General features: G+C 41.2%; 2 protein-coding genes across 6 annotated transcripts; both read left to right on the forward strand.

Moving 5' to 3' along the window:
* The first annotated feature begins 1,594 nt into the window (after positions 1-1,594).
* calr3b (calreticulin 3b) lies at positions 1,595-5,260 on the forward strand. Its single transcript, XM_080503242.1, has 9 exons — positions 1,595-1,771; positions 2,153-2,254; positions 2,881-3,084; positions 3,177-3,271; positions 3,358-3,567; positions 3,660-3,773; positions 3,871-4,014; positions 4,103-4,195; positions 4,307-5,260. Exons 1-9 carry the CDS (start codon positions 1,675-1,677, stop codon positions 4,514-4,516), a joined length of 1,269 nt encoding a protein of 422 aa, XP_080359368.1. The 5' UTR covers positions 1,595-1,674; the 3' UTR covers positions 4,517-5,260.
* Positions 5,261-8,208: 2,948 nt separating this feature from the next.
* Positions 8,209-26,529, forward strand: LOC308135027 (epidermal growth factor receptor substrate 15-like 1). Of its 5 annotated transcripts, XM_080502892.1 has the most exons (24): positions 8,210-8,241; positions 9,088-9,129; positions 9,235-9,324; positions 9,414-9,461; positions 9,549-9,644; positions 9,797-9,862; positions 9,942-10,067; positions 10,174-10,233; positions 10,365-10,631; positions 12,916-13,073; positions 14,219-14,378; positions 14,598-14,663; positions 15,941-16,026; positions 16,423-16,495; positions 16,616-16,777; positions 17,167-17,364; positions 18,068-18,232; positions 18,452-18,560; positions 18,898-19,037; positions 19,370-19,430; positions 21,855-21,925; positions 22,205-22,268; positions 23,538-23,647; positions 24,829-26,529. In XM_080502892.1, exons 1-24 carry the CDS (start codon positions 8,215-8,217, stop codon positions 24,973-24,975), a joined length of 2,592 nt encoding a protein of 863 aa, XP_080359018.1. In that variant the 5' UTR covers positions 8,210-8,214; the 3' UTR covers positions 24,976-26,529. The 5 variants fall into 5 exon arrangements, with proteins under 5 accessions (XP_080359020.1, XP_080359021.1, XP_080359018.1 ...); XM_080502894.1 differs by having other exon boundaries at positions 8,209-8,241; positions 23,538-24,964; XM_080502895.1 differs by having other exon boundaries at positions 8,209-8,241; positions 14,601-14,663; positions 23,538-24,964.
* Positions 26,530-27,158: the final 629 nt, after the last annotated feature.

Genomic DNA, 27,158 nt, shown 5'->3' on the forward strand with positions numbered 1-27,158 from the left:
CACCGACCCACTTCAGTGTCCAGCTGTGTATTGAGGAGATGCCTACCAGGGTGGGTGGGAGCGAATCTGATTTGTGCTTCTTCAATCATCATTGTTTCTTTCTGATGTTTAATCCATTAGTAAACTTCTCTCATTTTATGGTATTCCACAGACAAAAAGAGCAATCGAGCCCTGAAAGTAATCTAAGTGGAAATTCTAACGTTTGTATTTCTTTTTGTTTGTATATGTTAAAAAAAAAAAGAATAAATGGTCCATTAGGATAATTGTTTTCCTTATCTGACTCATCTTGTTGTTCAAACCCTGATCTGCCTACCCATAGTAACTTTGCACTCTTGCAGTATTGACATTTAAATGTCTCAAAGGTCAGGAAAAGATGTTCCGCCAGTGTTAATCTCTCTCACTTTAGGCATCAGATGAACCTGTTTTGTCAACTTCTTTAAACTAAAGCTGAAGAACCTCCTCCCTGTGCCACTTAATTTTCATACTGTGTTCATTATCATTTTCTTTTATGTCCTTGATGTTGTTAAGCTGGTTTTAGATATAAGGATAAACAGATATGAGTACCATCATTACTAATCAAAAAAAGCATTGTAAAAAGGTCAAAGTGTTTCTGTTTTCTGTCATTTAAGCTGATAATGTTTAATAGTCTGAAGTTAACTGAAGTAGTTTGAGTAAATGTTGAGTATAATTTAAAAGATTATGAGATTGCAGCTCTTTTATTTGAGGCGATTCTTATAACACACAAAAAGAGGCTCCCATGAAGATCCTCTGATATTTTTTTTTAATTTCTTAAATATTACATAACATATTTTCTCTATTGTGCTTCTGTCACATGGCTCAATATGCTCAACATGCATCAATACACACAGTTTTAAGACAAAAAAATGCCTATCTCCATTTGATTAAAAAAAACCATCACACATCTGATTCTATGTAAAATATCAACTTTTTACAGGGAAACTAAATATGAAGCTTTGAGAATCAATCAAGTATAAATTAGACTGTGTAAATTAAATATATTACAGATACTGTCATAACTTCTCACAGATGGTGAATTTGGTCTTGCTGGCAGGATTGGACTCTCTGGCAGGCCACTACGGGCTGGACGTTTGACACTCCTGAATTACACTTACAGGGAGGGCTTTTGGGTGTTTTATAATGTTTCTGTAATAGAATCCATGTATGTTCCTTCAAGCAGGATGCTATCATAACAATCAAATCAGGTCGATGAGGCTTGGCCAGACTTCTTCCAGTCGACCTGCTATAGTTTAAATATATTCTATGAGCAACGAATTTACATATAGTTTATCTGTATACACATATGATCTAAACTATGAGGTAAAGAGGGGAAATCCTGGGTGAACAGGGGTCAGATGGGTGGGCTGAACCGGCTGAACAGTGACTGGTGGGTGCACTCTGCTCTGCTGACTTTGACGGCCCCTGCTGGTCAGTCTGATGAACTGCTCTTGAAGGAAAGGCTCTGGAACTGACGAGTGTCTCGTGGTCCACTCTGATTGGTCCAGGCACGCGCTGCGCCCAGCCAATGGTGGGCAGACATCTGTTCGCCGGAGCCTCTCTGAAATATCGCCCCTCCGCTTCCGTCCGGGGATCATCGCAGTCCGTTTCTCTGCGTAGCATCGACCTCCTTGAGCCCCGCGACTTCCAAGGTGGGAAATGGGAAAAATGCAAGTTTTGGCCGTGCTGGCGGTGACACTGGCCGCGTGCTGTGTGCACGCGACGGTCTATTTTCGGGAGGAGTTCACGGACGGGGGTGAGTTTTTTTTTTTTTTTTCCTTTGGATGAGAAACGTTGAAGGGAGCACGAGGTTAGCGTTGATTCATTTGGCTGGTTACATCGACGTTTCTGTCACTTATGCATCATTTAAACAGGTTATTCGATGGTAAACATGATTGTTTTCGAGTTATGAACTTATTAGCCTCAAAGCTAACCTGTGATATGTCCGTGTCATCCTTCAGGTTAGTAATTGCGGCCCAAGTTGCAAGGGAAAAAAAAAAAAAAAAAACCTCAGCCAATCAAGCTAATTTAACCCTCCTCAGGATTAAGATAATGGTGGAATTGTCATTTCTCTTTCGATGATTGTGGTTAATCTATCAATTCTCTGCTCATTAAACATGTCATTTTCTTTTTAAAGATGCATGGAAAAGTCGCTGGGTGAACTCCAAACACAAATCTGACTATGGAGAGTGGAAACTCACTGCTGGGGATTTCTATGGAGATGCGGAGAAAGATAAAGGTACATTTACTAAACCCGTATAATGAAGTGCATATCTCAAACGTTGATCAATACCAGGAGTAAGTCATTCAAACTGTGTTCTTTCAGATAATACTGTCAGTGCGTAAAAGCACTTGACCTGAAAAGCTACTTCCTCATTGGTTTTCTTAAATATTAGTTAAAATGAAAGGGAAACTACCAACAGTCATTTGCATTTGCAATACAAAGAAAAACCCATCAGGCGAAAGTTTAAATTTGTATTCAAGTAGCCAAGGTCTTGACTGTAAAGATCTAGTATTTTTAGAAATTTCCCACTTTTGCCATGTGTTGCCATTTCCAGGTCTGAAGTACCAGTGTTAAGGTGGCCATTGATATTGCCTCATAACAAGGAAGTAAGAATCTTTTAAAACCTGAACAGCGACCTCCCCTTGGCGGGATTGGCCAGTTTCCCCTAGTATTCTGCAATACCCATTCAGCATACCAGGGCACTAAAACATATTTTTGGAATCTACCTGTTAATTCAGAAACTCTTAACATTGCCACCTTCAAAACTCATGTCTCTTATTCAGCGCTTTAAATGGACATTAAGAAATATTAGATACACAGTTCTCTGTGTAATCTAAATCTATTTTGTTCTTTCTCTTCAGGTCTGCAGACAAGCCAAGATGCTCGTTTCTACGCTACCTCTGCTCGTTTTGAGCCTTTCAGCAACGAGGGCAAGTCGGTGGTCATTCAGTTTACAGTCAAACACGAGCAGAAGATCGACTGCGGCGGTGGCTACGTGAAAATCTTCCCCTCAGACTTGGATCAGACTGGCATGCATGGAGAATCCAGCTACTACATGATGTTTGGTGAGTCATGGGTGTGCACATGAAGTCCAATTACAGCCAGACCTGGTTCCTGATATTTAGTACAGATTAAAATTAACAATGTTTCCCCGTAGGCCCGGACATCTGCGGCTACAGCACCAAAAAAGTCCACGTCATCTTTAACTACAAGGGCAAGAATCACCTCATTAAGAAAGAGATCAAGTGCAAGGTAATTCTAATGTTTATCCTGAAATGCAAACTTTATTTCTCCTCCATTTGAACTGGACCTAATCCAAATATCAAATTCTCTTTTAGGACGATGAGCTGACCCATCTCTACACACTGATCCTGAATCCAGACCAGACCTATGAAGTGAAGATTGACAACGAGAAGGTAGAATCGGGCAGTCTTGAGGAGGACTGGGATTTCCTGCCACCAAAGCAAATCAAGGACCCTGAAGCCAAGAAGCCTGAGGACTGGGACGACCGCTCCAAAATCGACGATGCTACCGACGCTAAGCCTGAGGTGAATAGTTTTAGTAATGGATTTCTGCTGTGTAACATTCATTGGAAATGTAGGTTTTCAGAGAACTCATTTTAACTTTCGCTCCGCTTTAGGATTGGGACAAACCTGAAAATATTCCAGATCCTGATGCCAAAAAGCCTGAGGACTGGGACGAGGATATGGACGGAGAGTGGGAGCCGCCGATGATCCCCAACCCAGAGTACAAGGTAAACCAAAACTTGACAATCATGCAAAGAGCTTTAATCAGCTCCTATTTGAGGACCATTTAGATTTTTACTGCCTCTTTCCCTTGCTGTATCACAGGGAGAATGGAAGCCCAAACAGATTGACAACCCCGACTACAAGGGCCAGTGGGTGCATCCTGAGATCGACAATCCCGAGTACAGTGCCGATTCCAACATCTACAAGTTCGACAGCATCAGCGTTTTGGGTCTTGACCTCTGGCAGGTGAGAGGGAAAAAAATGTACATCTTTGAATGGTGACGCTGTGGTCGTTTCCACGCTTCATTTACTCGGCAACATGTCACTATCACAGGTGAAATCTGGTACCATCTTTGACAATTTCCTGATTACTGACGATGTGAAGGAGGCGGAAGACATTGGAAAGGAGACCTGGGGCGTGACAAAGGTGTGGTATTATTATTTTTAAGTGATGTGACTTATCTTTTGTGAAACATCACATGCCCATTATCTGTGACGTGAAATGTTTAAAATGTGGTGGTTGTGTGAATGTTTCCAGGAGCCCGAGAGGAAAATGAAGCAGGAGCAGGATGACTTGAAACGAAAAGAGGAGGAGGAGAAGAACAAAGAGCAGGAGACTGAAGGTGACGAAGAAGAGGAAGATCCGGAGGAGGAGGAAGAGGAGGAGGAGGATGAGGACGCAAAAGAAGACGCTGAGGAAGCAAATACTTTGGAGGAGGAAGCCACGAAAAAAAAAGATGAGCTTTGAGGAGGTGTGGCCAGAGAATTTTCTTTCCTGCCCCTCCTTCAGAAACTCTGTCCTGCACTTCCCAGGGGTATTGTGGCTGCTGTGCATCCTTTCCCTGCGATCTGGACACAACACAACACGGGAGTCTAATGTAGTAATTAGGGGAAAGGGGGTGTCCATGGACACGGTGTCTTTCATTCTTACCCCAGAACTACTGGATTGATTCGAAAGGGTTTCTGACTAAAGTTCATTCCTCATTTTGTAATTACAGAGCTGTCACCTGCTGTTTTTTGCATTTTTCTTTCTCCCCCTTTCTATCTTCATGTGTGCTATTTTTCTGATTCTCTTTGGAAAGTGGTTGTCTGTTAGTGTTTAGACGGTAGATCTTTTTGAGACGATGCTAAACAGGACACATCGGGGCGGGGGGGGGGCGTTTATAAATATCCATTCAGCTTTAAATCCATTGCTTGAGATTGAGTTTCTCCTCTGAGCCCTGTTAAACACAGCACATACAACACGTGAATCGAAATGACATAAATCCAGACTAATGTATGTAACTTATTTTGGTTTTCTGTGGCACTGACTTTTTTTTTTTTCCATCTCCATACACTTTAAAGGAATATTTGAAATGATTCAGACATGAATGACTTGTCCATACAATCACAGATCTGGAGAGCCCCTGTTGTGATTCGAGAGGGTCACAGGTATTTTAATTGGACAGAGTGATATTGATACCAAACTTTTAATAAAAAGAACAGAAGTCCATTGTGTGGTTATATTGTGTACTACCTATGCAAAGTGTGGTTTATAATGGAAATCTTTAGGGTTCATTCTCACTCGGGGGGGGGGGGGGGGGGGGGGAACAAAAAATGTAAGTCACTTTAAAATGCAGACTTCCAAGGCTGGAACCTCATTCAAAACTTCTACCTGTGTATTGTGGGGAAATTAAAAGATCCAGTTGCTTCACAGGACAGAATTTTTAAAGAGTAGACATGCATGGAAATAAGGGGGGACAGCATAACTGACTTGTAGCACAGTAAAAAAAAATCCTTTTCTCCCCATGTAGGCACTTAAACTCCATGAAACTATGTCTTATCATGCAATGCATTTCAAGGCTTGAGTTTAGAACGTCCCAAGAAATATTTTAATGCAATAATTATTGCAATTTTTCATAAATCTCAAATCTTAAGGGGTGTGTTTAGAAGTGATTTACCTAGTTACTTTGAGGCATGTAACCAGTAGTTACATGTTTGCTGGTACAAATCTGCCTCCATACCTTCCACAAATAAAAGAAAATCCAGCACAGCTTTTGGGTTTTCCTCTGGCATTAAATGTTTGGTGCACCTTGTCACATATCAGAGATTTGAGGACATCAAATTCAGATAATGTTCCACGTCATAAAATTAAGCCTCTTTCATTGATTGGTTGCAGATTTACTCAAATCATCCAGTCACAGAAGATACAGTGAGAAAAAGCAACATGCACCATAATAAAGACATGAATAATGAAAAGATGAACCTGTATTTTTGGTTGAATTAACTAACATTTATAATACATCTGTTTGGTGGCTCCCAGTGGTGACATTTGTGCCACGGTCTTTGGATCCTGTATGTTTCTCGGGCCATTTTAGCCACGTTATGTTCAAAACACAAACTTCTTCTTGAAACCAACCAGTATTTGTGCACCTGGTAACAATGCAAGCTGACACTTAGACACAATGCGTCATTAAATATGTGTTAAAAGTGTCTATATTTTAGTCACAATTGGGATACAGGTTTACAGCGATTGCGGTTCGTTATGCAGAAGAACCTGGTGGCAGTGTTCATTATTCCTGGTTTGATGGTTTGGATGTCTTCCTGCTCTGACACACCTTATTCAAATGGCTCAAAAAACCCTCTGCTGCTCAGCTTCACGGCAGTTTAAACATGTTAAACGGGCTAATGTTTCTGGAGACATGGTGTGAAGCCCAGCTTTTGCCTGTTTTTTCAAGATAGAAAAATAACCTTTCTGCTTGTTTATTAAAGCAGTCATGAAACTGAGTGGTATGTACAAAAAATACAAAACACAATTTGCAATGTGTTGAGTGTAAAAGCTGTGTGTTAAATATATTTCACCATGATGTGGATTATTAAGGTCATTAAGAGAGTTTGACCTTCTCAGTTTTGCTTTCCGTATTGATTTGTCTGGCCTGATTTGTCCTCTTCCACACAAACTGATTGTCAGATGTGCTTGAAAAAGTAGACATGTGGACAAAAGTAAGACTCCTATAAAACGCAGCACCAATGGACTGATGACTGAGAGACTGTTTTTGCAGCTTGAATGATTTATTGACTTTACGACACTATGGTATCAGATTTCTATTGCCTTGGGGAACTGATCCAAGGATAAATATTTATGCCGCATTGGATAGGTTGCAAGTCCATTGTCACACCATTCATACCTGCAGGCAATTTAGAGTCACAAATTGACTCCAACTGCTGAGAAAACCACATGCTCACTTCACCCAGAAAGCCGTGGATATTAGGACTGTGGAGCCTGAACTGCCCCAATGATAATGAAATTCCTTCTATATTCCCTCCAAACAATTTCATTTATGCTGTTTCTATTTGAAATAAGTTATAATTAGTTGAAGCAGACTGATCTGCAGTGAGCAGTTGTGAGAATGAGGCATATTATAAACATCAGGCTTCAGTTATCATAAATCATCAAAGTGACAGTATTTCAAGAAACCCTATATTAATGAAATATTTTCCAAAAGGCCGAATTGAAGATAAAAGGCTTAAATACAAAGATGTGCACAGTAGGTTTTATTAAATATCTACAATGAAAAATACTAAAATATCTTCACAAATCATTTAAACACATCTTGTCCTTCAATCGCCACTGAAATTACATCCAGGGTTGAGTAGTTCCTCATAATAAATACAATGACGGGCGGCGACTTCACACAATGATTGACAGCCCTTTGAACCAATCGTAACTGTGAGGATAACATCGCGTGTCCAATCAGATTATGCCACCATTGAGGCATAGAGCTCCTGCATACAGGCTGTTTATTATATACAAAATAAGGAAAGCACTGCAAGTACAAATTTTTGTGCCTGTGTTAACTGAATAAACAGCTGAACTGTACTGATTTCTCATCATGCATTGGTGAAGCAGTTGAACTCCCTCAATTGCTTCATAACTTGTGTTAGTTTGCTATCAGAAAGTCAGATTTTATAGGAATTTTATTTGCTGAAGACCTGTATATCCAGATTATTATACAGCATTGATCATTGAGCCATCACATCATAAAATGGCCATTTGCCTGGATATTCGTGTTTTAATCTCGATCAGATGCAATCCTGTTCATAATTACCTTATACATCGTCTTATGTGTTCAGTCGTGCACCATTTTCCATTTTCTATTCATATATTTAGATCATATGTACACTTAATTTGTTTTGTTTTGTACATTTTATTTATATTAAAGCACAAAGGGAACAGCCCCTTTAATTTCATTTTAAGAGACATATGATGGCAATAAAGCTATTCTATTGTATTCTATTGTATTCTATTGTATTCTATTGTATTCTATTGTGTTCATTAAAAGCGGAAGCATAATGACTGACAGCTGGAGGCCGCGCCCACAGGAACTCTTTACCCCCCCTCTGTCGCCGCTCGTGTCCGTTCGCTGCTTTCCGGGCGTGTGCGCGCACCCGCTAATACCAGGAAATATGGCGGCGCTCATGACGCTCAGTCAGGTAACAACTTACAACCATCCGAGAAAAGTCTCCGTTTTTTATTACGGGTCGTATTCCGGCGACGTTGACAGTCGCCCTCGTGGGCTCGTTAATCCGCGGCGTGATAAAATGTGGTGAATGTAGGTCAGGGGAGCGTGTTAACGAGCTTTCGCTGTCCACAAAGTTGCCATGGTTAGCTAGGTTAAGTAAGGATGGCGAAGTTTCCCTGTGTTTTTCTTGAATATCCCAAACTCCCTTTCGTGAGGGAAGCTTAAAAAAAGTGACGGTTTGTTTGAAAATGTCACTGACTCGAAGCTTGAACCGGGAAAATGTAAGTTAATGTGACATTACGATGAGGGCTGGCTATGTGCTTGTTGTTGATCCACTGTGTGTGTGATGCCCAGTTTACTCGAGTTTCTCTTTAATCTTGTTTTTTTGATTTCACCTTTATGTTTACCACGTAGGTCAATTAAGAATCTGTGTTTATTTACAATGCCGACCTGGCCAAGAGGCACACACACAAAAACAACATAGAATCCAATATGCGTAAACATACAATAAAGCACTGTCACATAATCTTATATCCAAGAAAGCAGTGATTATAGTAATCTATATTAAGAAACAAATTGATTAAAACCAAATTAATTGTGCAGTGATCATTATTGGGCTGTGCTTTATTTGTGGAATAAACGTAGAACGTTTTCAGGTTTGATGCAGACGATTTAAGTCATTTTGCTGCAGAAAACTGAAATGAGGAGCAACCAAAGGAGGCACAAGCTTTGAGTATGACCAGACTGATGATTCTACTAGAATGTAGACTTCAATATGTGTTGTAAATATTGAGTTGATATCTCTTGTCTTCTTCAGCTATCGAGCGGAATCCCAGTCTATGAAAACTATTACAGGCAGGTGAGTTAGAATTTTGACTCCAGCTCTCAGTTTTTCTGCCTGCACGAAAAATAACAGGCTGGGGGGACAAAAATGGTAATTTATAGATTGTTTGTATGTTTGTAGCTCGATCCAGGAAATACGGGAAAAATCTCAGCTGGCGATGCGGCTCAGTTCCTTAAGAAGTCGGGTTTGTCTGACAGTACACTGCGAAAGGTGAGTTAGAAACACAGCTGAATGTAAACATAAAGCATATACTCATTCAGTGCCACCTCAACTGTTTTATGTCCTCCTTTTCTTTTTAGGTTTGGGATTTGGCAGATTCGGAAAGAAAAGGCTACTTGGATAAGCGGGTAAGTCATTTAGTCTTTCCCGTCAATGACAATGCTGATGTTTGCAGAAAATGTGGGATTTCACCCCGCCCACTTCCTCTTTTGCAGGGTTTCTTCATCGCTATGAGACTGGTGGCCTCAGCACAGGGTGGAAATGACATCAGCCTTAACAACCTTAACCAGAACTTGGCAGCACCCAACTTTGTAAGTTTCACATGGCATCACATGATGTTTGTGGTTTTTCTGAAGAAATTAGTAGACATTTACTGTTGCCTTTGCAGCAGCTGTTTTTCATCTATACATTCATCTGTTTGTTTGCACCTCATTGACACCTTTTTTTTTTTCTTTCTCAACAGAGAGATACAAGCAGCCCATTATTAACTGTTTCATCACCACCACCTGACTCACGATGGGCAATACGAGTGAGCGGATACTTTTTCCAAGAGTTCTCTTAGATATAAGTAGAACACATGAACATGTTTTCATCTTTTTTATCCCCAGCCTGATGAAAAAGGAAAGTTCGAGGGGATTTTTGAGAGTCTGTCTCCTGTCAATGGCCTTCTACCCGGTGAAAAAGTCAGGCCGGTTTTGATCAACTCCAAGCTACCTCTGGATATGTTAGGAAAGGTGATGTATGATGTTGGGGTGTTGTGCTACTTTAAAAAGAAACAAACTCTGTGCCATTTCAAAGCCACAAGCCTATGTGTTTACCTTCTACTTTATTTGTCTATAGATTTGGGATCTAAGTGATGTGGACAAAGATGGATACTTGGACAAAGAGGAATTCACAGTGGTAAGCAGAGACTTTATGTTCACTTAAAAAGGTTCCTGACAATCCAGAGCAGTCCTGTTATGTTATTATTGTTATTTATTATAGTTTTTTTTTGTTATATCAAATTATTATCTGATTTCTTGTCTCCCAAGGCCATGCATCTTGTCTATCGCGCCATGGAGAAGGAGCCTGTCCCCGTCAGCCTACCCGCTTCCCTTATCCCTCCGTCCAAAAGGAAAAAGTCTGCGGTTGGTCTTCCTGGTGCCGTGGCCGTTCTCCCTGCTTTGTCCGGTCTTGCGTCCGGCTCAACTCCCCTCAAAGAGACCCTCCGAAGCACTCCTCCTCTGAGCAGCAACACTCCTCTCATCGCCAGTGCTATCAACCTTTCTCCACAACACTCCTTTAAATCCACCTCACAGGTATGATCTTCACACTGCATTTCTCTCTAACTATTGGTTGTTATGGCATCATGATCTGTACATAGGGGATGACGTGTCCTTTGTGGGGCTTCTTGACATTGAACTATCAGTATTCTGCTTTGATTTGCTTATCTATATTACACCAGACAATAAATTCTTCATGTCCAAACTTTTAGGGTATTTTGTATATTATTTGAACTGAGTTTTGAAAGCATGCAGGCTTGATATGTTGCTGCGAATGTGGGGTCATAATTCTGAATATCCTTCCTGTGTGATGTTGGTTAACTTTCCTATAGAGTGACGTCATAACATATTTTGGATGTTTCTTTTGTTGATAGATCAATATAATTAGTTATTTGGTAAGTATGTTACCCCCCCAAAAATAATCTTCTGATTCAAGATAAAAATAGATTCTGTACAAACTAATAGTGAAGAGTTTGTAATGGTCTAGTTGTATGTCTTTCTGCACCATGGCATTGACTGAAGCAGAGAGCATCAGAATACAGTGAAAACATTTATCACGCTTCTTTCCATTGCAGCAGTTTTAGCTGCACACAATTACCGCCTGGGTTATTTGCCCATCAAACTTTATGGAAGCCTGGATAAGCATCTGTATTGAATTACTGATATTCAAGGTTATCAATGTACTTCGACTTGTTTTGAGGCTTCTAGCAGATTCCATTATCCACTGGATAAAGTTATTTTGGCTTAATGGGATCAAAATCGAGTTTTCTTTCCATCACACTAAACAACAAATATTCAAATACAGGCACAAAATGTTCATCTCCACCACAAAGCATTGAGGTGACAGCATTAGTACTCAGCATTAGTTTCCCCTCAACTAATGCTTTCAAGATGCATCACTAATTTTCAATGGTTTGCTTTTCCAGCTAAATTTGGAAAATCGTATAAAAGGTGATGGAACCTGACAATGAGCGTGACAATTAGCCAAAGAATAGAGCGAAACTGAACACAGATATTATTTAAATCATTTTAGTTCATTGGCTAAAGTGGGAATGAAGTTAGTGTGAAGTGTCTCACTCCACTAAAACTAGTTTTGAAGTGAAATCAGCCGATAAGATTACGGTATATGTGAAGAAGTGGTTTGATTGCAGTGTTTGGGCAGATTAATGTGAACTGTGCTTGATGAGATGACTATAAATGTCAAGGTTTTTTTTTTTTTTTTTAATGCTATCAGAATTTTTTGTTGTTGTTGAGATGAAAAACAGTTGACTGAAATCAAGTGTTTCTCCCTGAAATTATAGTGTGATAAGATAATATAGATAGACAACTCCAGCTGTTTACTGTTGTGAAAATATTCACATTTAACTGACTGGTTTTTTTTTGTTTGTTTTTTTCCAAACCAATAATAATGAACAGAAGGAGATGAAAGTTTATCCAAATCTCTGTTATATGCATCTTTATTAAACTCAGGGTCGCGGTGCGCAAGAGTTCATCCGGTCTAATTGTGAAAGCAGATTAAACCCTGCACATGGCAAACACACAGAGAAAGGCAGTCAAACACATTCACATACACACCTAGGGGCAATTTGGAGACACTAAATTACACATGTTTTTTTGGATTGTGGGATGAAACCCTGGTTCATGTCCAGGCACAATACATGTAAACACCACACAGTTTTGTTTAAAAAGCAAAAACAAGGAAATCATGCGAATGATGACTAATTTTGACATCCCCGAACTCGTCAACAAAAATTTCCTGGATTCAAATCTGGAAAGTTCTTCCCGTGCTCCTCCCTAAGCGAGTTTCACTCGGGGCGAGTCTCTGGAGCATTTCTAGTCATAACTCTCTGTTGCTAACGGGTGGACTCGTTTTGCCACATTGTTCTGAGTGTTGTGCACAGGCTGCCGCGTTGCTCTCTATGGGGATGTAGCTGCAGGGATTTTTCAGCCATGACTCTTGGAAAAACAGGTTCCTCTGTGAGGGAAGAGAAACAATGCCGCTGACAAGCTTGCACATTATTCACATGACTGACATAAATTGACTTTTCCTTTCTTTCTAAATTATTTACTTCAGTGTCTCTAAGGTTAAATTGTCTGTACCTTTCCCCTTAACTAATTCTCCAAATTCTTGATTGAAAGAATTAAAAATAGGAAAATGTAGAGAATCTGCCCTGGTATACGATTCTTCAGATTTTATGATGCCGTGATGAATTTGTAAACCAAAGGTGTTGTTTGACTTACAACTTACATGTGAGTTTGCAGCAGATTTTGTGTCGCGTTCATCCTCTGGAATCCTAAAATGAGGATTTATTCCCTCTAGCCTGCAGTGAACTGGGCAGTCCCGGTGGCTGACAGAGAGCGATACGACGACATCTTCAAGCAAACCGACAGCGACAACGACGGCCTCGTCACAGGCGGCGAGGTCATCGAGATCTTCATGCAGTCCTCTCTCACCCAGACGATGCTCGCGCAGATATGGTGAGAGCACAATTTGGTCCCCCATTCCCCTTCTCACAGAGACATAATTACATGAGAACTCAATGCACTGAAACTGAATAAAAATAGAACTGTATTAGGACATACATAAAGCAGGTTGACTACACATGTACAGTGTTAAAAAAAAAAAAAAAGACAATTCTATTAAATAAATTAAAGTAAACAGTGCTGGACATGCTTCCGATCACTGCAGAAGGGTTGATACATTTGTGTCTCACCAGTATGTCTGTTCTTTCACAGTACATTTCGTAATGGTTCAACTATGTCTATGTTTTGTCTATTTAGTTGCAGTGAATAAATCTCGTACTCCACCAGTTCCTATATTAAATCAATAAAAATGTCTCTTTCCATCAAGTTGCACACTACGACTATATTCTTTGTACACATGATGATGCTCTTTAGCACCATCTTGTGAACACTTCCGACTATTGCCTGAAGAGGAGATTAAACAGGATTCCTCATCCAGGTTAAAGCCTGAAATCAGACTAATTTGACTTTATCTGGTTGATGTCTTGCGAGTTCAATGGCTCTTAAATATTGTGAGTCTGAAATAAAACAGCAGCCCCTGGATGGAGATTTATTTTAAACTCATTTCAGATGGGTTTTATTGGAAAGTTTTGACTTAAAACAATATCCAAACATCTGGTCAGCAAATAATAATGTTATCAAAATAACACTGATTGAAGCACAACCAAAGATACCATTAATGTAAGTGATTACATGTTGCTATATACGTGTCATCATGTGAGGCATGCCACTACTGTAGGATTACATTTAATTTTGTTACATTTTTTCATTACCAAGAGTGACAAGGATGCAGTTTGTTTTTTCTTAAAAACAATAATGTATATTTATAAGGGGTGGTTTATATTGCCAACACTTGTATTGATGTGATCTGATCTGCTTCTAAAGTACTTTCATGCACTTTATTCATACAGCGCTTTTATAAACATTGTTCAAATGTATCTTACAACCATGATACAACAAACGTATATTTGGTTTGATATGAAAATCACAGTATGATTTAGGGCCTCTAGCTTTCAAAGGTAAGCTCTTGGTTCTTCTGTGAACTTGGTACTGTTTACATAGCGTAGTCTTGGATGAAAGCACTCTCCTCTCTTCCACAGGGGACTCGCTGACACCAAACAGACGGGAAAGCTGTCCCGGGAGCAGTTTTCTGTGGCCATGTATCTAATTCAGCAGAAGGTCACTAAAGGCATTGACCCTCCCTCCACCCTTCCTCCAGATTTGATCCCTCCATCAGAAAGGACAGCAGCGTCGGGTCTTGTAAGTCCTGAATATTTCCCAACCGCAGCTCTTAATTCGTCTTGCAATATCCTTATTAATTGAAACTCTTCCAGAATATTTCTTGCATCCTTAAGATTGTGTTTTCTTGCTACAAAATGCAGTTTATGTGGTGAATTCTGCTTTCTTGCTTTTTTTGTCTTCTGCCAAACTGTTTTTCTTTCTTTTGCCTGTTTGAGCTTTTCTCTATATTCTATCTAGCAGAGCTATGTGGGACTCATGTCCTCTGTGAGACCAGAAGTTGCGGCACTAGCTAATATGCGCAGAGTGAGTAGTGGTGATTTTTGTCACAAGGTGGCGCCCTTGCTCTTCTCTTCCTCACTGTCTCAGTTTGAGAAGGTTGAATAAGGAATATGCACTTCTCACAAGAGTCTGTGTGTGTGTGTGTGTGTGTGTGTGTGTGTGTGTGTGTGTGTGTGTGTGTGTGTGTGTGTGTGTGTGTGTGTGTGTGTGTGTGTGTGTGTGTGTGTGTGTGTGTGTGTGTGTGTGCGTGTGCGTGCGCGTGCGTGCAACATACTCCACCAATGGCCAGTCACAGCCAATAATCTTCATTATGTTTACTTAAAACTGTGTGTCATCCTTTCTAATCCAGCAGTTGTCATCTGTTCATTTTAGACTAGTACAAATATTTCGCAAGCGATTAAAGAAAAAAACCCCGTAAGGCAGATTTGTATCAGACCAGTGGTTTAAAACCTGAGCTTCAGGGGCACAAGAGATCAAGGAGGGTAGGCCCGAGCCTCTGCCTGCTCTGAGGATGTCAAAATAATATTTGTACACGTCAAAGAAAGCCATAATAAACGACCCATTGCTTTTATTTCAAAAGCTCCCGCTTTGGTGTGATGGTGGGAAGAAGCGAGTCCGCCGGCGTCTGGCTTCACTCAGAATCGGAGATCAGAGTTGGGGGTCCACAACTTTCTATAGAGGTCATCTGGATGGACTGTTAAGTTAAAAAAAAAAAAAAAAAAGGCTGTTAGCCACTTGGCTAGACAAGAAAATCTCCTACAACAAAGGATATCAAAACTATTGAGTTTCTGCAGTCATGAGAAAGTTGAGTGTATCATCGGTATGATGCCGCTCGGAGTATTTACACATGGAAAGCTGATAATCCCACAAGACTTCCTGATCTGCTGTAGGCCTGTCAAAAAATGAACCACGAGCCAAACGTTCCTGTACTGTTGGATTCTTTTGTCTTGTCTCTGTGCATTTCTTGTCATTCATGTAGCGTCTGGCCGCCATGCTCCTTCCCCTTGCTGTGCGAGATGTTTTTGTTTCCTTCCTGCGACTTTTGTTTTGTCAGACTCAGCAGCGGGGAGCACCCCTCTCCCTCTCTCTCTGTAACACTCACATCCCCTCTAGTTCTCCTTCATGTCTCAGTTTGTCTTTTAGACCCGTGTCTTTTCGTGCACCCTTTCTGAATCCCCCCGTCGGTGACACTCCTTTCTCCGTCCGTCCACATCTCATAACCCCGCCTGCATCCATCATTCTGTCCTACCCAGCTTGTCTCCCCTGCACTCACTCGTCCCCCTCTATGTCTCTGGCCTCAGGACAGTACCAGCTCCACGGGGTCGGTGGAACTGACGGGCATCAAAGAACTGGATGACCTCAGCCAGGAAATAGCTCAGCTGCAGAGGTGAGCCTTTACTCCCCGAGTAGCAGGAGGACGGCTTTGTTTCCCTTCCTCTAAGAAAAATGAAGAGGAGGTTACAGCAAAGTGATGTTGAGGATCAAAGTGGTGTTTTTTTTAAGATATTCCAAAACTTGCAGAAAGCAGCTGTCACTGTGATTCTCACTGTTCAGAAACTTCCTAACAAACTGTGGAGAATCTGGCTAAATTGAATCAAATATTGCATTTAAACAATCCTTTTCACATTATTTGGACTACTAGATAAATAAGTTCACCTCTTCAGAACACTTTGATGCAGGTTTTATTGAATGAGGTAATTGCAAATTATGAATTTTATATTCATTTCCATATTCGATGCAGAATTAATTGATTATTTTTCTCATCCATGTTGTTCACATGTAGAGAGAAATTCATCCTCGACCAGGAGATAAAGGAAAAGGAAGAAAGCATCAGACAAAAGAACAGTGATGTTCTGGTAAGGCTGAGCTAAATTCATTCATTTGAATTGAGTTTCTAACAATCCAACACCAAATGACACAAGTGGGACATGAACCCAGAATATACATGTATATGTGTGTGTTTGGTGCCTCCACAGGACATGCAGAATGACTTGGACAGGGAGAGCAGCAGTCTGCAGGACCTGGAGTCACAGAAGCAGGATGCCCAGGAACGTTTGGAGGAGATGGACCAGCAGCGCTCCAAGCTCGAGGGAATGCTCAACGACATGAAGCAGAAGTGCCAAGAAGAGTCCCAGATGGTGAGAGAACAAAATGAGTAGTTGCTTCATCAATCATTTACTATAATTTTTTTAGTGAACCAAAGATTGTATTCAGAGTTTATTGCCCCAAATCCAACTTTTCCTTGATTTTCATCCATTTCAATATTGGATCATATGAGCTGCATTCAGAATCTGCTGTGTCTGTGCAAGCTGGACTGGCTCTGCCCACACATGCCCATTTTGGGAAGAGCAGAAAGAACTTCCCCTCGTGGTGAAAGTAACTTTTGCACAATATTGTGCTCCTTTAAAAGTGCCATATTATATCTTCCTGTGAACAAACTGTAGAGTATTTCCGCTCTAAATGAGCAATTGTGCTCCAACAAATATTTATTTTGTCTTTTTCTTCTTTTTCTTCTTCTTCTTTTCAGATTTCGTCGCTTCAGAGCCAGATCCGTTCTCAGGAGACCGACCTCCGCAGCCAGGAAGATGACCTGAGCCGTACCAAGGCCGACCTGAGTCGGCTGCAGGAGGAGGAGGCCCAGCTCGAGCAGAACTTGCTCTCGGGTCGCGTCCAGCTGGACAGCATCGTTAAATCCCTTAAAACCACGCAGGAGGAGATCAACCAGGTGAGTGCAGAAAGAGAACACAGGTTACACGAGGATGCCTCCTTAGGATCTCCGAGCAACTCAAAGATGGTTGTGTAGCGTCAATATAAGGTGAGGAAGATTGAATTCAAGTGAAATGAAGCTGTGAAGATCACATCATACAGACATTTTTTTCTTCCAAATAAATGGCAAAACATGTTTTCACTTATAGCATTAGTTTTAGTTGCTTGTGCTTACAACAAAAAACAGCCTTCCGTTTGAACAGTGCAGCTCACTTTTGTCATTTATTGCAAAGTAAATCAGGAAAACTCCTTCAACTAATTACTCTATTGAAGCAATTCTCAAAGCATCTTATGTGTATCGAAAAGCAGCAAAATCAAAACATTTGTCAATAAGAAAAAAAATATTTTTAATTGATTGCTTAGCTAAGAACTACATCTCGTGATTTTGATAGCAAACATAAATAAAGCTGTTTTGTCTCATTGGTTATTTACCAACATTTATAAAGTAATTCAATTTATTCAGGTAAATATCAGGTGCAGAATTCAGTTTTGAGCTCTTCATCTGATAACTGGAGTTTATTTTTTACTGATAGCAGGTATAAATCTTGGTGGGGAATTTCCCAACCCTGAAAACAACTGGCAGAAAATAATAAATCAAGTCTGGTCGCATGTTTTATTGAATGAGATAATGTTTTACAATAAACGGTCTTGTTGGTCTCCAGGCTCGCAGTAAGCTGTCTCTGATCCAGGACAGTCAAAAAGAGATGAGCAAAACCATCGAGCAGTACAACAGCGCTCTGAGTGACATCAACGGGGGGAATTTCAGCACCCTGCCAGACTTAAGTGAGGGCTTCGCTCATAAAGAGAACGGAGGATTCAGAAGTGCGGTGAGGACACGATGAATGGATCTCAATCTTAATCCATCCAGTTTTCTTTTCCACCAACTGATCACCAAAAACCCAGAAACATCTTTCACCAATCTTGGTTTATAATGTCTCAATAACCACTGAGCTGTCATATTAATGCTCCCATTGAGTTGTCTGTGGCTAACTGCATACATGCACTGATAGGGTTTTTTTTTTTTTTTTTTTAATGGAATTCACCAGGATGACTCTTTTAAATCGAGGATAGCCATGTTTAACAACAACAGCGTAAAGGAGGCTCCAGCAGACCCCTTCAAGACAGAAGACCCCTTCAAATCAGATCTCTTCCAAGGTTTGTTTCCCTTGTTTCATATTTATCCCCACAAATTGGTCAAATCTTCCTCTTTTAGTGTGGGAAAACCGGGTTTGAATCCTGGTTGCGGTTGGGAAGGCATGTGACGTATAAACTGGCCAAATCTACGGTGCCAGTTACAATACTTGTTGTGGCGACCTCTGCGAAAGGAGCGGCTGAAAAGGCTGTCATTATCTTTTTGTTATATTTGTGTAACGCTGTGAGAACTCCAGCTATGCGCCGCTCAATCAGCCAATGCTTTTCTCCCGGTGTTTAATGAGTCGGAGCAGGTACTTCTTGTCTGATGGTGGAACTGTCGGTCTCGTTCTCTTCGCAGACCCATTTGGAGGAGACCCTTTCAAAGAAAGCGATCCCTTCAAAGGCACCTCATCAGAAGACTTCTTTAAGAAGACTGACAAGTCAGACTTGTTTGGATCTGCAGACCCCTTTGGGAGAAAACCCACGCCGCCAGTCAAGGTATCAAACCATTGTTTTGTCAGCACTGCGCTGATGCTTGTTTGGAGTGCTAATCATGCTACTTTTGTGACTGCGAGTGAGCCAAAGCACTGTCATTAAACTGAATTTCTCTATTCAGTGCTAAATGACTTATTGTTGCTGGTGCAGATAGAAACGAGCTCTTACATGTCTTCATGGCTTCTATATAACCGGCGAAGCAAACCAGAGACAGATTTCTTGTGGCTCTTGCTGACGTGGCCACCGTATGCATGTGTCTTTATTCAAATTGCCCACTCACGCAACTTTTTTTTTTGTGCTTTTCTTTCCCCCTCCTTCCTTTTCGATTCCCTCAGCCCAGTGCCTTCAGCAGCAGTGACCCTTTCTCATCCAACAGCACAAAACAGAAAGATTCAGGTATGTTTCTGCTGACGAGGATCATGACATGTCAACAGATGTAAAGTCACAGGGAAGGTTTTAATATAGGAAGACTGCACATAAAGAGCAGCAAACTGCATGCTTGTGCAAATAGATTGCACTTTTAGTTTGTATGCGTTTGCAGGTGGTCAATTCCGAATAGAAAGATGATTAACAACAAGATGGGTATTTAAATGAGGCTTTTGCATGCGTTTCAATGTGTGTCCGCCACATAAAGAATGGATAAAGAGCTCAGTGCCCACAAAATGACTTTTTTTTATAACGTAGAGCCAGAAGTTCTGGTGGAGCAAGTAAACAAACATGCAGCAGTCACTGCAAAAAGAAGATCTGACGTTAGTGGGTAAAAACAACAAGAATTGCAGAAGGAATGAAGAAAAGATGGCAAGACTTAAGAAGAAGAACATAAAAGAGAATATAATAAAACTCGCAGGGGCCAACTGAGGAAAATCTTCTCGCCACAATAACAGTAACCATCTCTGTTATTTTTTTTAAAGCGTCTTAAATACAGATGCAATCACGAACAATGCTTTTTCTTCCAGGAGTTTTAGATCACATAACATTTGGTCAATTATTAGTCAAAACTCTTCACAATATTAGCACTTTTAAAAAAAAATAATTTCCAATATTTAGTGAGGAAAAAACAAACAAACAATAAATGCACAATCTGATAGTTTGCATGATTTTTATTTTGCTTGCACAAAAAGCTTTTGTAGATCAGCTCTGTAGCCTTCGAGGAAGAAAACCAGGTCTGCAGTGATATTTGATCTGTTTTAGGTTTTGGTCTCATGATTGCATATCATTTTTAAAAAGACCATCTTTCTTCACTTTGCACTTTTCTGACAAATACAGTGTGCCACAACATGATTTACATGATAAAAGCAAACAGTCGTCTCCCACAGACCTGCATGAACACATTTGACATTTTTTAGGAACAAAAAGTGAGGAAAGGCTTTCTCACATCTGCATTGAGGAAACACTAGAGCCAGTGGGAGGCATTAAAGCTAGAAAAAAACAAACAAAGAAATAGTAGATAAAATTAAATACATGTGAAGCTAAATGTTAAAAAAAAACAACCTCCAGCTTAAGATGTAATATAACATTTCTAAAGAGTTTCTGAACACATAACGTCTTATATACAGCTGCTGTGTCTTAGCCCCTTTGCAAAACAAACTTTTAGGGATTTTGCTGGGTTGACTGTAGCAGTGCTTCCTTCTGAGGTCGCCACAGTCTGGACAGTGGATGGCACAGCAGCGGCGGGATTCAAACCAGCAAAGTTTTTCCGTTCGAAGCTCGTTTCCGTTTCCTCTCGGTGTCCGATCTTCTCCGCTTCATTCGGTGATGATGCATCGTGCCGCGCCACTTTGAATAAAAGTACAAACGCACAGTCATCTCGGAGCTAACGCGCTCAGAAGGTGACTATACGAGAGACGTGTGATCTGAGAGAAGCTTCCAGTTCATCAAACCTCCCTGAAAGAGGCCTTGACTTCTCCAGGTGACGTGTGAGATTTAGGTTTTATTTTGAGGGGCATCAGGGGCAAACAATTTTTACTCGCTGCGGCTTCACTTTTTCCTGTGGTGTCGAGCTATTTTTAGGCAAGTACCTACGCATTTAACTACTGGCCAACTAAAAATACAACCCCCCCCCCCCCCACCACCCCCCTTACCCTGGAAAAACAGGAGGTCTGCAGGAGCCAAGCATAACAGAAACTCTGTGACTGCTGGTCCTTCTCCACTAGAATACACCGCCACTCCTTTAAACCGTTCACTCCTGCCTCTGTCCCGTCTTTATATCTGCTGCTATTGAACTGCTGAGCCTCACTCGGGGCGGAAGTTGATTTAAGTTAGTGGCCGCTGCTGGTCGATGCTCTGCTGCGCTACGCATGCTTAAAAAGAACACAGTGGCAACTGTCGACCTGAGCCGGGTTACTGTGCGTGAAGGAAAACACGGCGCACTTGCACATGAATGGACTCTCTTTGTGGCGGCACACTCACAACAAACATATTCTCTTACAATGTTTTGTTTTTGCACTGTAACCATCTGTTTTTTTTTCATTAAGTGGCATGCCACCGGGCTTAAAAAACAGCCCAGGCACAGTTCTGGTTAACAGTACACCAACTGACGGCTTTAATTAGCCGATCAGATGCATACGTCACGTTTAACAAAACCTCCGCTTTACAGGTTTTTGCGAAATGTCACGGAAAATAAAACAGTCATGACACATTCGATGCTCTGAAAATAGCATGCAGGCCTTTTTTTTTTTTTTTTTTTTTTTTCTCAGAACAAGCAAGATGCAGAGATGACTTTGAATGTGTGGTTTGGGCCTGAACATCATTATAGTTTCTAGCTCTTTCTGAAAGCGTATTCAAATGTTCCAAATGCAATTCAATGTCCTCTTGTCGCAGATTTGTTTGGGAAAGGGGACCCCTTCGGAGGCAAGGGGGGCGGATTCGCCGACTTCAGTCAGATGTCAAAGGTAAGCCCTGGAAACTCCTGAACGTTATGAATCAGTTGCACCACAAAGCACAACTTTCCACATAAACCATTGAGAGCCGTGCTGCTAATTTCACTTGCATCATGAGAGACTTTGTATTTTTCTTACAATCAATTACATTTAAGGAAAACGTCTCTCTTGTGAGTCCAGAAGCTTTATATCCCCGCTGACATTTATCCCTGGGTTATTGTTTTGCTTGATAGCTAAGATGTTTTCTGTCCCCCCCCCCCCCCCCCCCCCCGCCCCTCCGTGTGTGAACAGAAGCCTGACAATCCTGTGCTCCCATCAAAGAAAAATGTGCCTAACCGGCCTGCGCCACCCTACGGTAACTTTTTACTTTCTATGCGTTTTGTTTGAACATGACTGTGCTTGCAAACTTGACATTAATTGCTCGTAAATGGCATGTAAACGCTGGTTCAAAGTGGCTGACATCAATGCTCATCAGTACGGCAGTGTTGTCATCACAAGTTTTATGCACTTCATACAACTTAGTAACACGACACGCAGTAGTAATTACAGCTAAAAGTCTATTTCATGCTTTAATGGTGTGTGGAGGGAGGAGGAAAAAAACCAACTCCATTGAGCTGTGAGAATATAGAGAGAGTAGTTTCTTCTTTTGATGTTGTAAACAGCTAAACAGAGGTACAACAGACCCTGTTGGTCTTATTAGCAATGGGTGCATGGAGACGGTCAACCTGCCCGTGACGAGACCGACAACTGTTTCTTTCTTTTTTATTTTCTTCACATGTAGCCTTGTTTGTGTTCTGTTTTTTTTGGTTGTTTTTTTTGTGTGCATGTAGTATGTGAAGTCACACGTTTCCCAAGGACCATGCCCAGCACATGCCCTTCCGCTGTGACCTTGCACTCAGCCTTTTAGCAGAAGCCACAGCCTGAGAAAGTTGGTCTTCCCCTTTGCTACAACACACAGAATGGGTAGAGTTGAGTGGCCACAGTCGGTCGGCGTTCTCGTTCTAGAGATGTGCCTCACTCGCGATGGGGAAGTGAGAAGTTTTGGGTTGGTCTGAGTAGCTGCTTCACAAGGTTGCACAACTTAATACCTTTCCATATGGTGTGTATGAAGGGGGGGGGGTGTTTGCATTTTAGATTTTTTTTTTTTTTTTTGCTTTTTGTATTGGTGTGTTGCACTTAAAACCCTATTACACCTAAAGAGGCAAATTACAGTCTTTCCAGGTTAGAATGGAGCCTCTGCTGCATTGACATGAATATCTATTGTACCATCATGAGAGGAAATGCATATAAAGTTTACCGTCAAGGGCAGATCATTATCTTCACAATGACATCTTCAAACAACAACCCCCCCAAAAAAAAGCAACCCTGTGAATGTTTAGGCTTCAATGCATCACTGAGCTTTACTCAAAAAATGTGGTTAACACCTTTTTTGAGCCAATATTGCTTTCCACCGCCTGACTGCGCTGCGCACATCAGCTTTACAGCTGCCGGCTTCCTGTAAATATTTCGAGGCTTACTACTACACGTCGGCATTTTTTAAAGTGTGAACTTATTTTCCCATCGGACTCCCTGCTGTCAGCGTCTTCACTTTGATTGATTGATTGTATTAAATGTCATCCAATAGGTACGCTCGCTGTGGGTGCAGCAGAGCCGCCCCAGAGTGTTTGCTCCACAGACTCGTTTGTTTCGAAAGCATCCAGAGACTGCCCTGTGGGTTTTGCAGATTTTGGCTCTGTAAGTTTAGCGTTGCTTACAGTCTTCTGCCGGGGGTCGAGTAGCTTCTGTGTGCATGAGCTGCTGATCTCGCTGGTGGGCTTGACGGCTCCGAGTTGCCGGCTCTCAGATAACCCTCTCAGACGGCGGCATCATCGAGCCACCCGCCGGACCATCCAGTCTCGTTTTTTTTTTTGTTTTGTTTTTTTTGTTGGTAGACTAACAACCGTCTGGGTTCGAGAAACAACATGTGTGCATGTCTGACGTCCACAGTGTCCGTGTCTCTCTAGTCGTAGTCGCCTCTGTCGGGGGTTTGCATGTGTGCTGTCATTTCTGGCTTCAGCTTTTGACAGGAAGTGGGGATTTTACAAGCATTTAGCAAGTCAGCGAGCTTGCCTGGTCAGGTAGCACTCCAGGAGCATTTTTTTTTTTTTTTTTTTTCCCAAACCTTCAAGTGTAAGCTAAAGGCTTATTCGCTGTCAGAGCATGATGTGCCTCCAAGCAGGACACAACAGCGCAAATCTGCCTCTTTTGTCTCCCGTCTTCCGCTTCTCCGCCACCTCGCCGAGGCCGACGGCTGAGCGTGCTCTCAAGTGGAGAGATGATGCATGGCCGCTTTCGTGTGTTTGGTTTGTAGAGTTTGACATGACGTGAATTTATGCTGTCCCTCATGCTCGTACGAGTGTTGTGAAAGGGATTTGTGGTTTTCTTCCGTGTCGAGCTCTTGTGTTGTAACCTTTGTTTTTCCTGCCAGGACCCGAACACGTCGAGGTAAGACTGTACGAGGGTGTGGTGGTCAGTCCTCTGCATGCGGAAAAGCCCGTTCGCACTGCGTAATCCCAATACTGTGATTTATGAGCATGGTTATTTTTCTTTAAAGATCTCTGAGCGACACCAATTCAAGCAATGTGGGGAAACACATGACTATGACTATACTACTGCAATGTGTATCATAACTTTTTTTTTTTTTTTCAAGCTTCTACTCTTGCTTTCTAAGCTTTATTGTGATGATATTTGTATATTCAATTTTTATTCCCACTTCACTACTCCACATTGGATCACTTCACCATTTTTAATTTGAAAAAATTAATTTTACATCTGAACATCTTTTTGCCCAGTGATTGGACCCTTTTTTCTCTTTCCTGTGACTTTTTTTTTTTTTTTGGGTCCACATCTAATGTGTGTGCGTGTCTCTGCTCCAGTTTGGAAGTGAGAATCAGCAGCTGGAGTGGGCGAAGCGGGAGAGCGAGCGCGAGGAGCAGGAGAGGCTGAGGAGGCTGCGGCTCCAGGAGCAGCAGGACCTGGAGCTGGCCATCGCTCTCAGCCGAGCCGACATGCCCAACGCCTGAGCCGGGCGCATCATCCCCCCCCACACACAGCCTTCCGTCCTCTCCCTTTGTGTTGCCCCCCTCACACCCCCTCGGTTACCATTTGTGTAAGAGAGCAGCGACAGGAGCTCTGACTGGACCCCGTGGCACACGACTTCACATTTAGCAACCGGTCAAGGTTGATTGCTCCCAAACTACACGGCAACTATAATCAAGGACAATACGGAGCCACTTAATTTGAGCCTGCGCTTCATCCTGCAAGAACATGGTGATTCAGCACAGCCCAATCCAGCAGGGTTTACTTTACTGCAACCTTTATCCAGCTACTTGTTATCTAATCAACCTGCCTTATCCCATCGCATGATTGTTGGAGTTGGAAAACTTTTAAGAATGTTTTACAGTTTTAATTTATAAACACAAGCAGTGAGTTGGTAGCGTATGGAGTAAAATGCACTGCAAAACTTTTATATACAGTCTTCAATTACTCCCGAAAATTCAAAATGAAAGTCCCAACTGCGCAGACTAACTACTGTGTTGGCGTAAGATTGAGTTTGTATCATAATAAATGTGTCTGTGTTTCTTTTTAAAACAAACACGCGCTGTAGATATTTCTAGATGATGTTTTTACGTACAAGATTTAGAGTCTGGTGAAGTCTGTCGTTAGAAACAAACCTGTCATAAAGGACTGGAGCGTAGTGATCAGATCATCGATAGCATGATTTAGATTCTTATCTCAAAATGTAACAAGTGCTTTTGGACATTTATGCCTTATTATCTACCGTTTTATGCCATTTGCCGTGCATGGGTCGAGGGAATATGGGAAAATAGTCAAAGCCCGACGTTGCTCGCGATAATCATTCAGGTCTTCCTCCCTCTGGAGCTGAAGTTGTGTCCTCCCAGGGTGCAGTTTACCACCCTCTGATGTCAGCAGCTTGTGTTTGGTTCATGATTGGTAGCCTTCTCATAACACCCACTTGGACTCCTGCACAAGTGAAGCCTCTAAAAATGGAGAAAAACATGTAAACCTACATTTACACTGGTGCTGTTACACTCTGCTTACCCCTCTCTTACTCTACCAGTGGTGCACAGCTACGTGTGCTTCCAGCTTTTTGCTTTTCTCTTGACTTCAATCAAGCATTGGATCATTTTTTTCTAATTCTTCTCCCTCTTTTCATATATTCCTGTGGACTTGTGTCTTATGATCCAGTAGGAAGACATTTCACAAGCCTTAAAATATTGCATTTGTGTAATTATTCAACACTAATCAGGTTTATTTGGCACATAGGATATGAACTCTATTTTCCAGAGCTTGGAGGACAATGTGCAGAATGACAAGCTACTTATTTATCAACATATCAATACTGTAACATGTTATACTGCACAGTATGTGTCTGTACTTCTAATAAAATTGTGAGTTTTGTGCTCTCAAAGCTAACAAGGTAAATAAAATGTTTTTTGTTTTTTTTAGCATTCCTGGAACAAGGTAATTCTCATGTCTTTAATGTTCTGAGCAAAACGGAAAGAAGTGGATCAGTGTTTTTGTTTGATTGCAGAATAAAAACAGTGCTCAAGGCCTTTCTGTGTGGAGTTTGCATGATCTCCCTGCACATGAGCTCCAGTTTCATCCCAGTGTCCTGGATTATGCAGGTGTACAATATATCAGGGGAAAAAAGGATGAAGATAGTGTTGTTAGGCTATCACATACTTTTTGTGTGGGAATATCTTGTAACAAAGTGGGGTTTTTTAATCTGTTGCTGTTCTGCATTGATATTGGAACAAAAAAAGTGAAATGAGAGTGATATATTTGCATCTACCAGGGCAGATATTTTTGACCTGATGTACACTTCCTTTTTTTAAAAAAAATGAAGAGAAAGAAATCTCTTGTTTATCAACACTTTCGAAGTTTGATGTAAAAAAAAAAAAGGGCAAAAATTGTATTTTCTGAAGTTAAATGTATATATATCTATATCTATATATAGATATAGATATATATATTTTTTTTTTTTTCAGAAATGCCATCTGGCTTTGATACATGTGCTCAATGCAGCCTTTGATGCAGGAGAAACAAATACTCACTGACACCATGCAGGCATAATATGCACGGACTTGGCTACTTTGAAACTGTAGTGCACAGTGACTCTGTGTAATTGTAGTATTAAGGCCCTTTGATGTCCTACTATAATTTCTACCCATCAGAAATGGAG

Source organism: Blennius ocellaris (assembly GCF_963422515.1).
Source record: "Blennius ocellaris genome assembly, chromosome: 10".
Lineage (NCBI taxonomy): Eukaryota > Metazoa > Chordata > Actinopteri > Blenniiformes > Blenniidae > Blennius > Blennius ocellaris.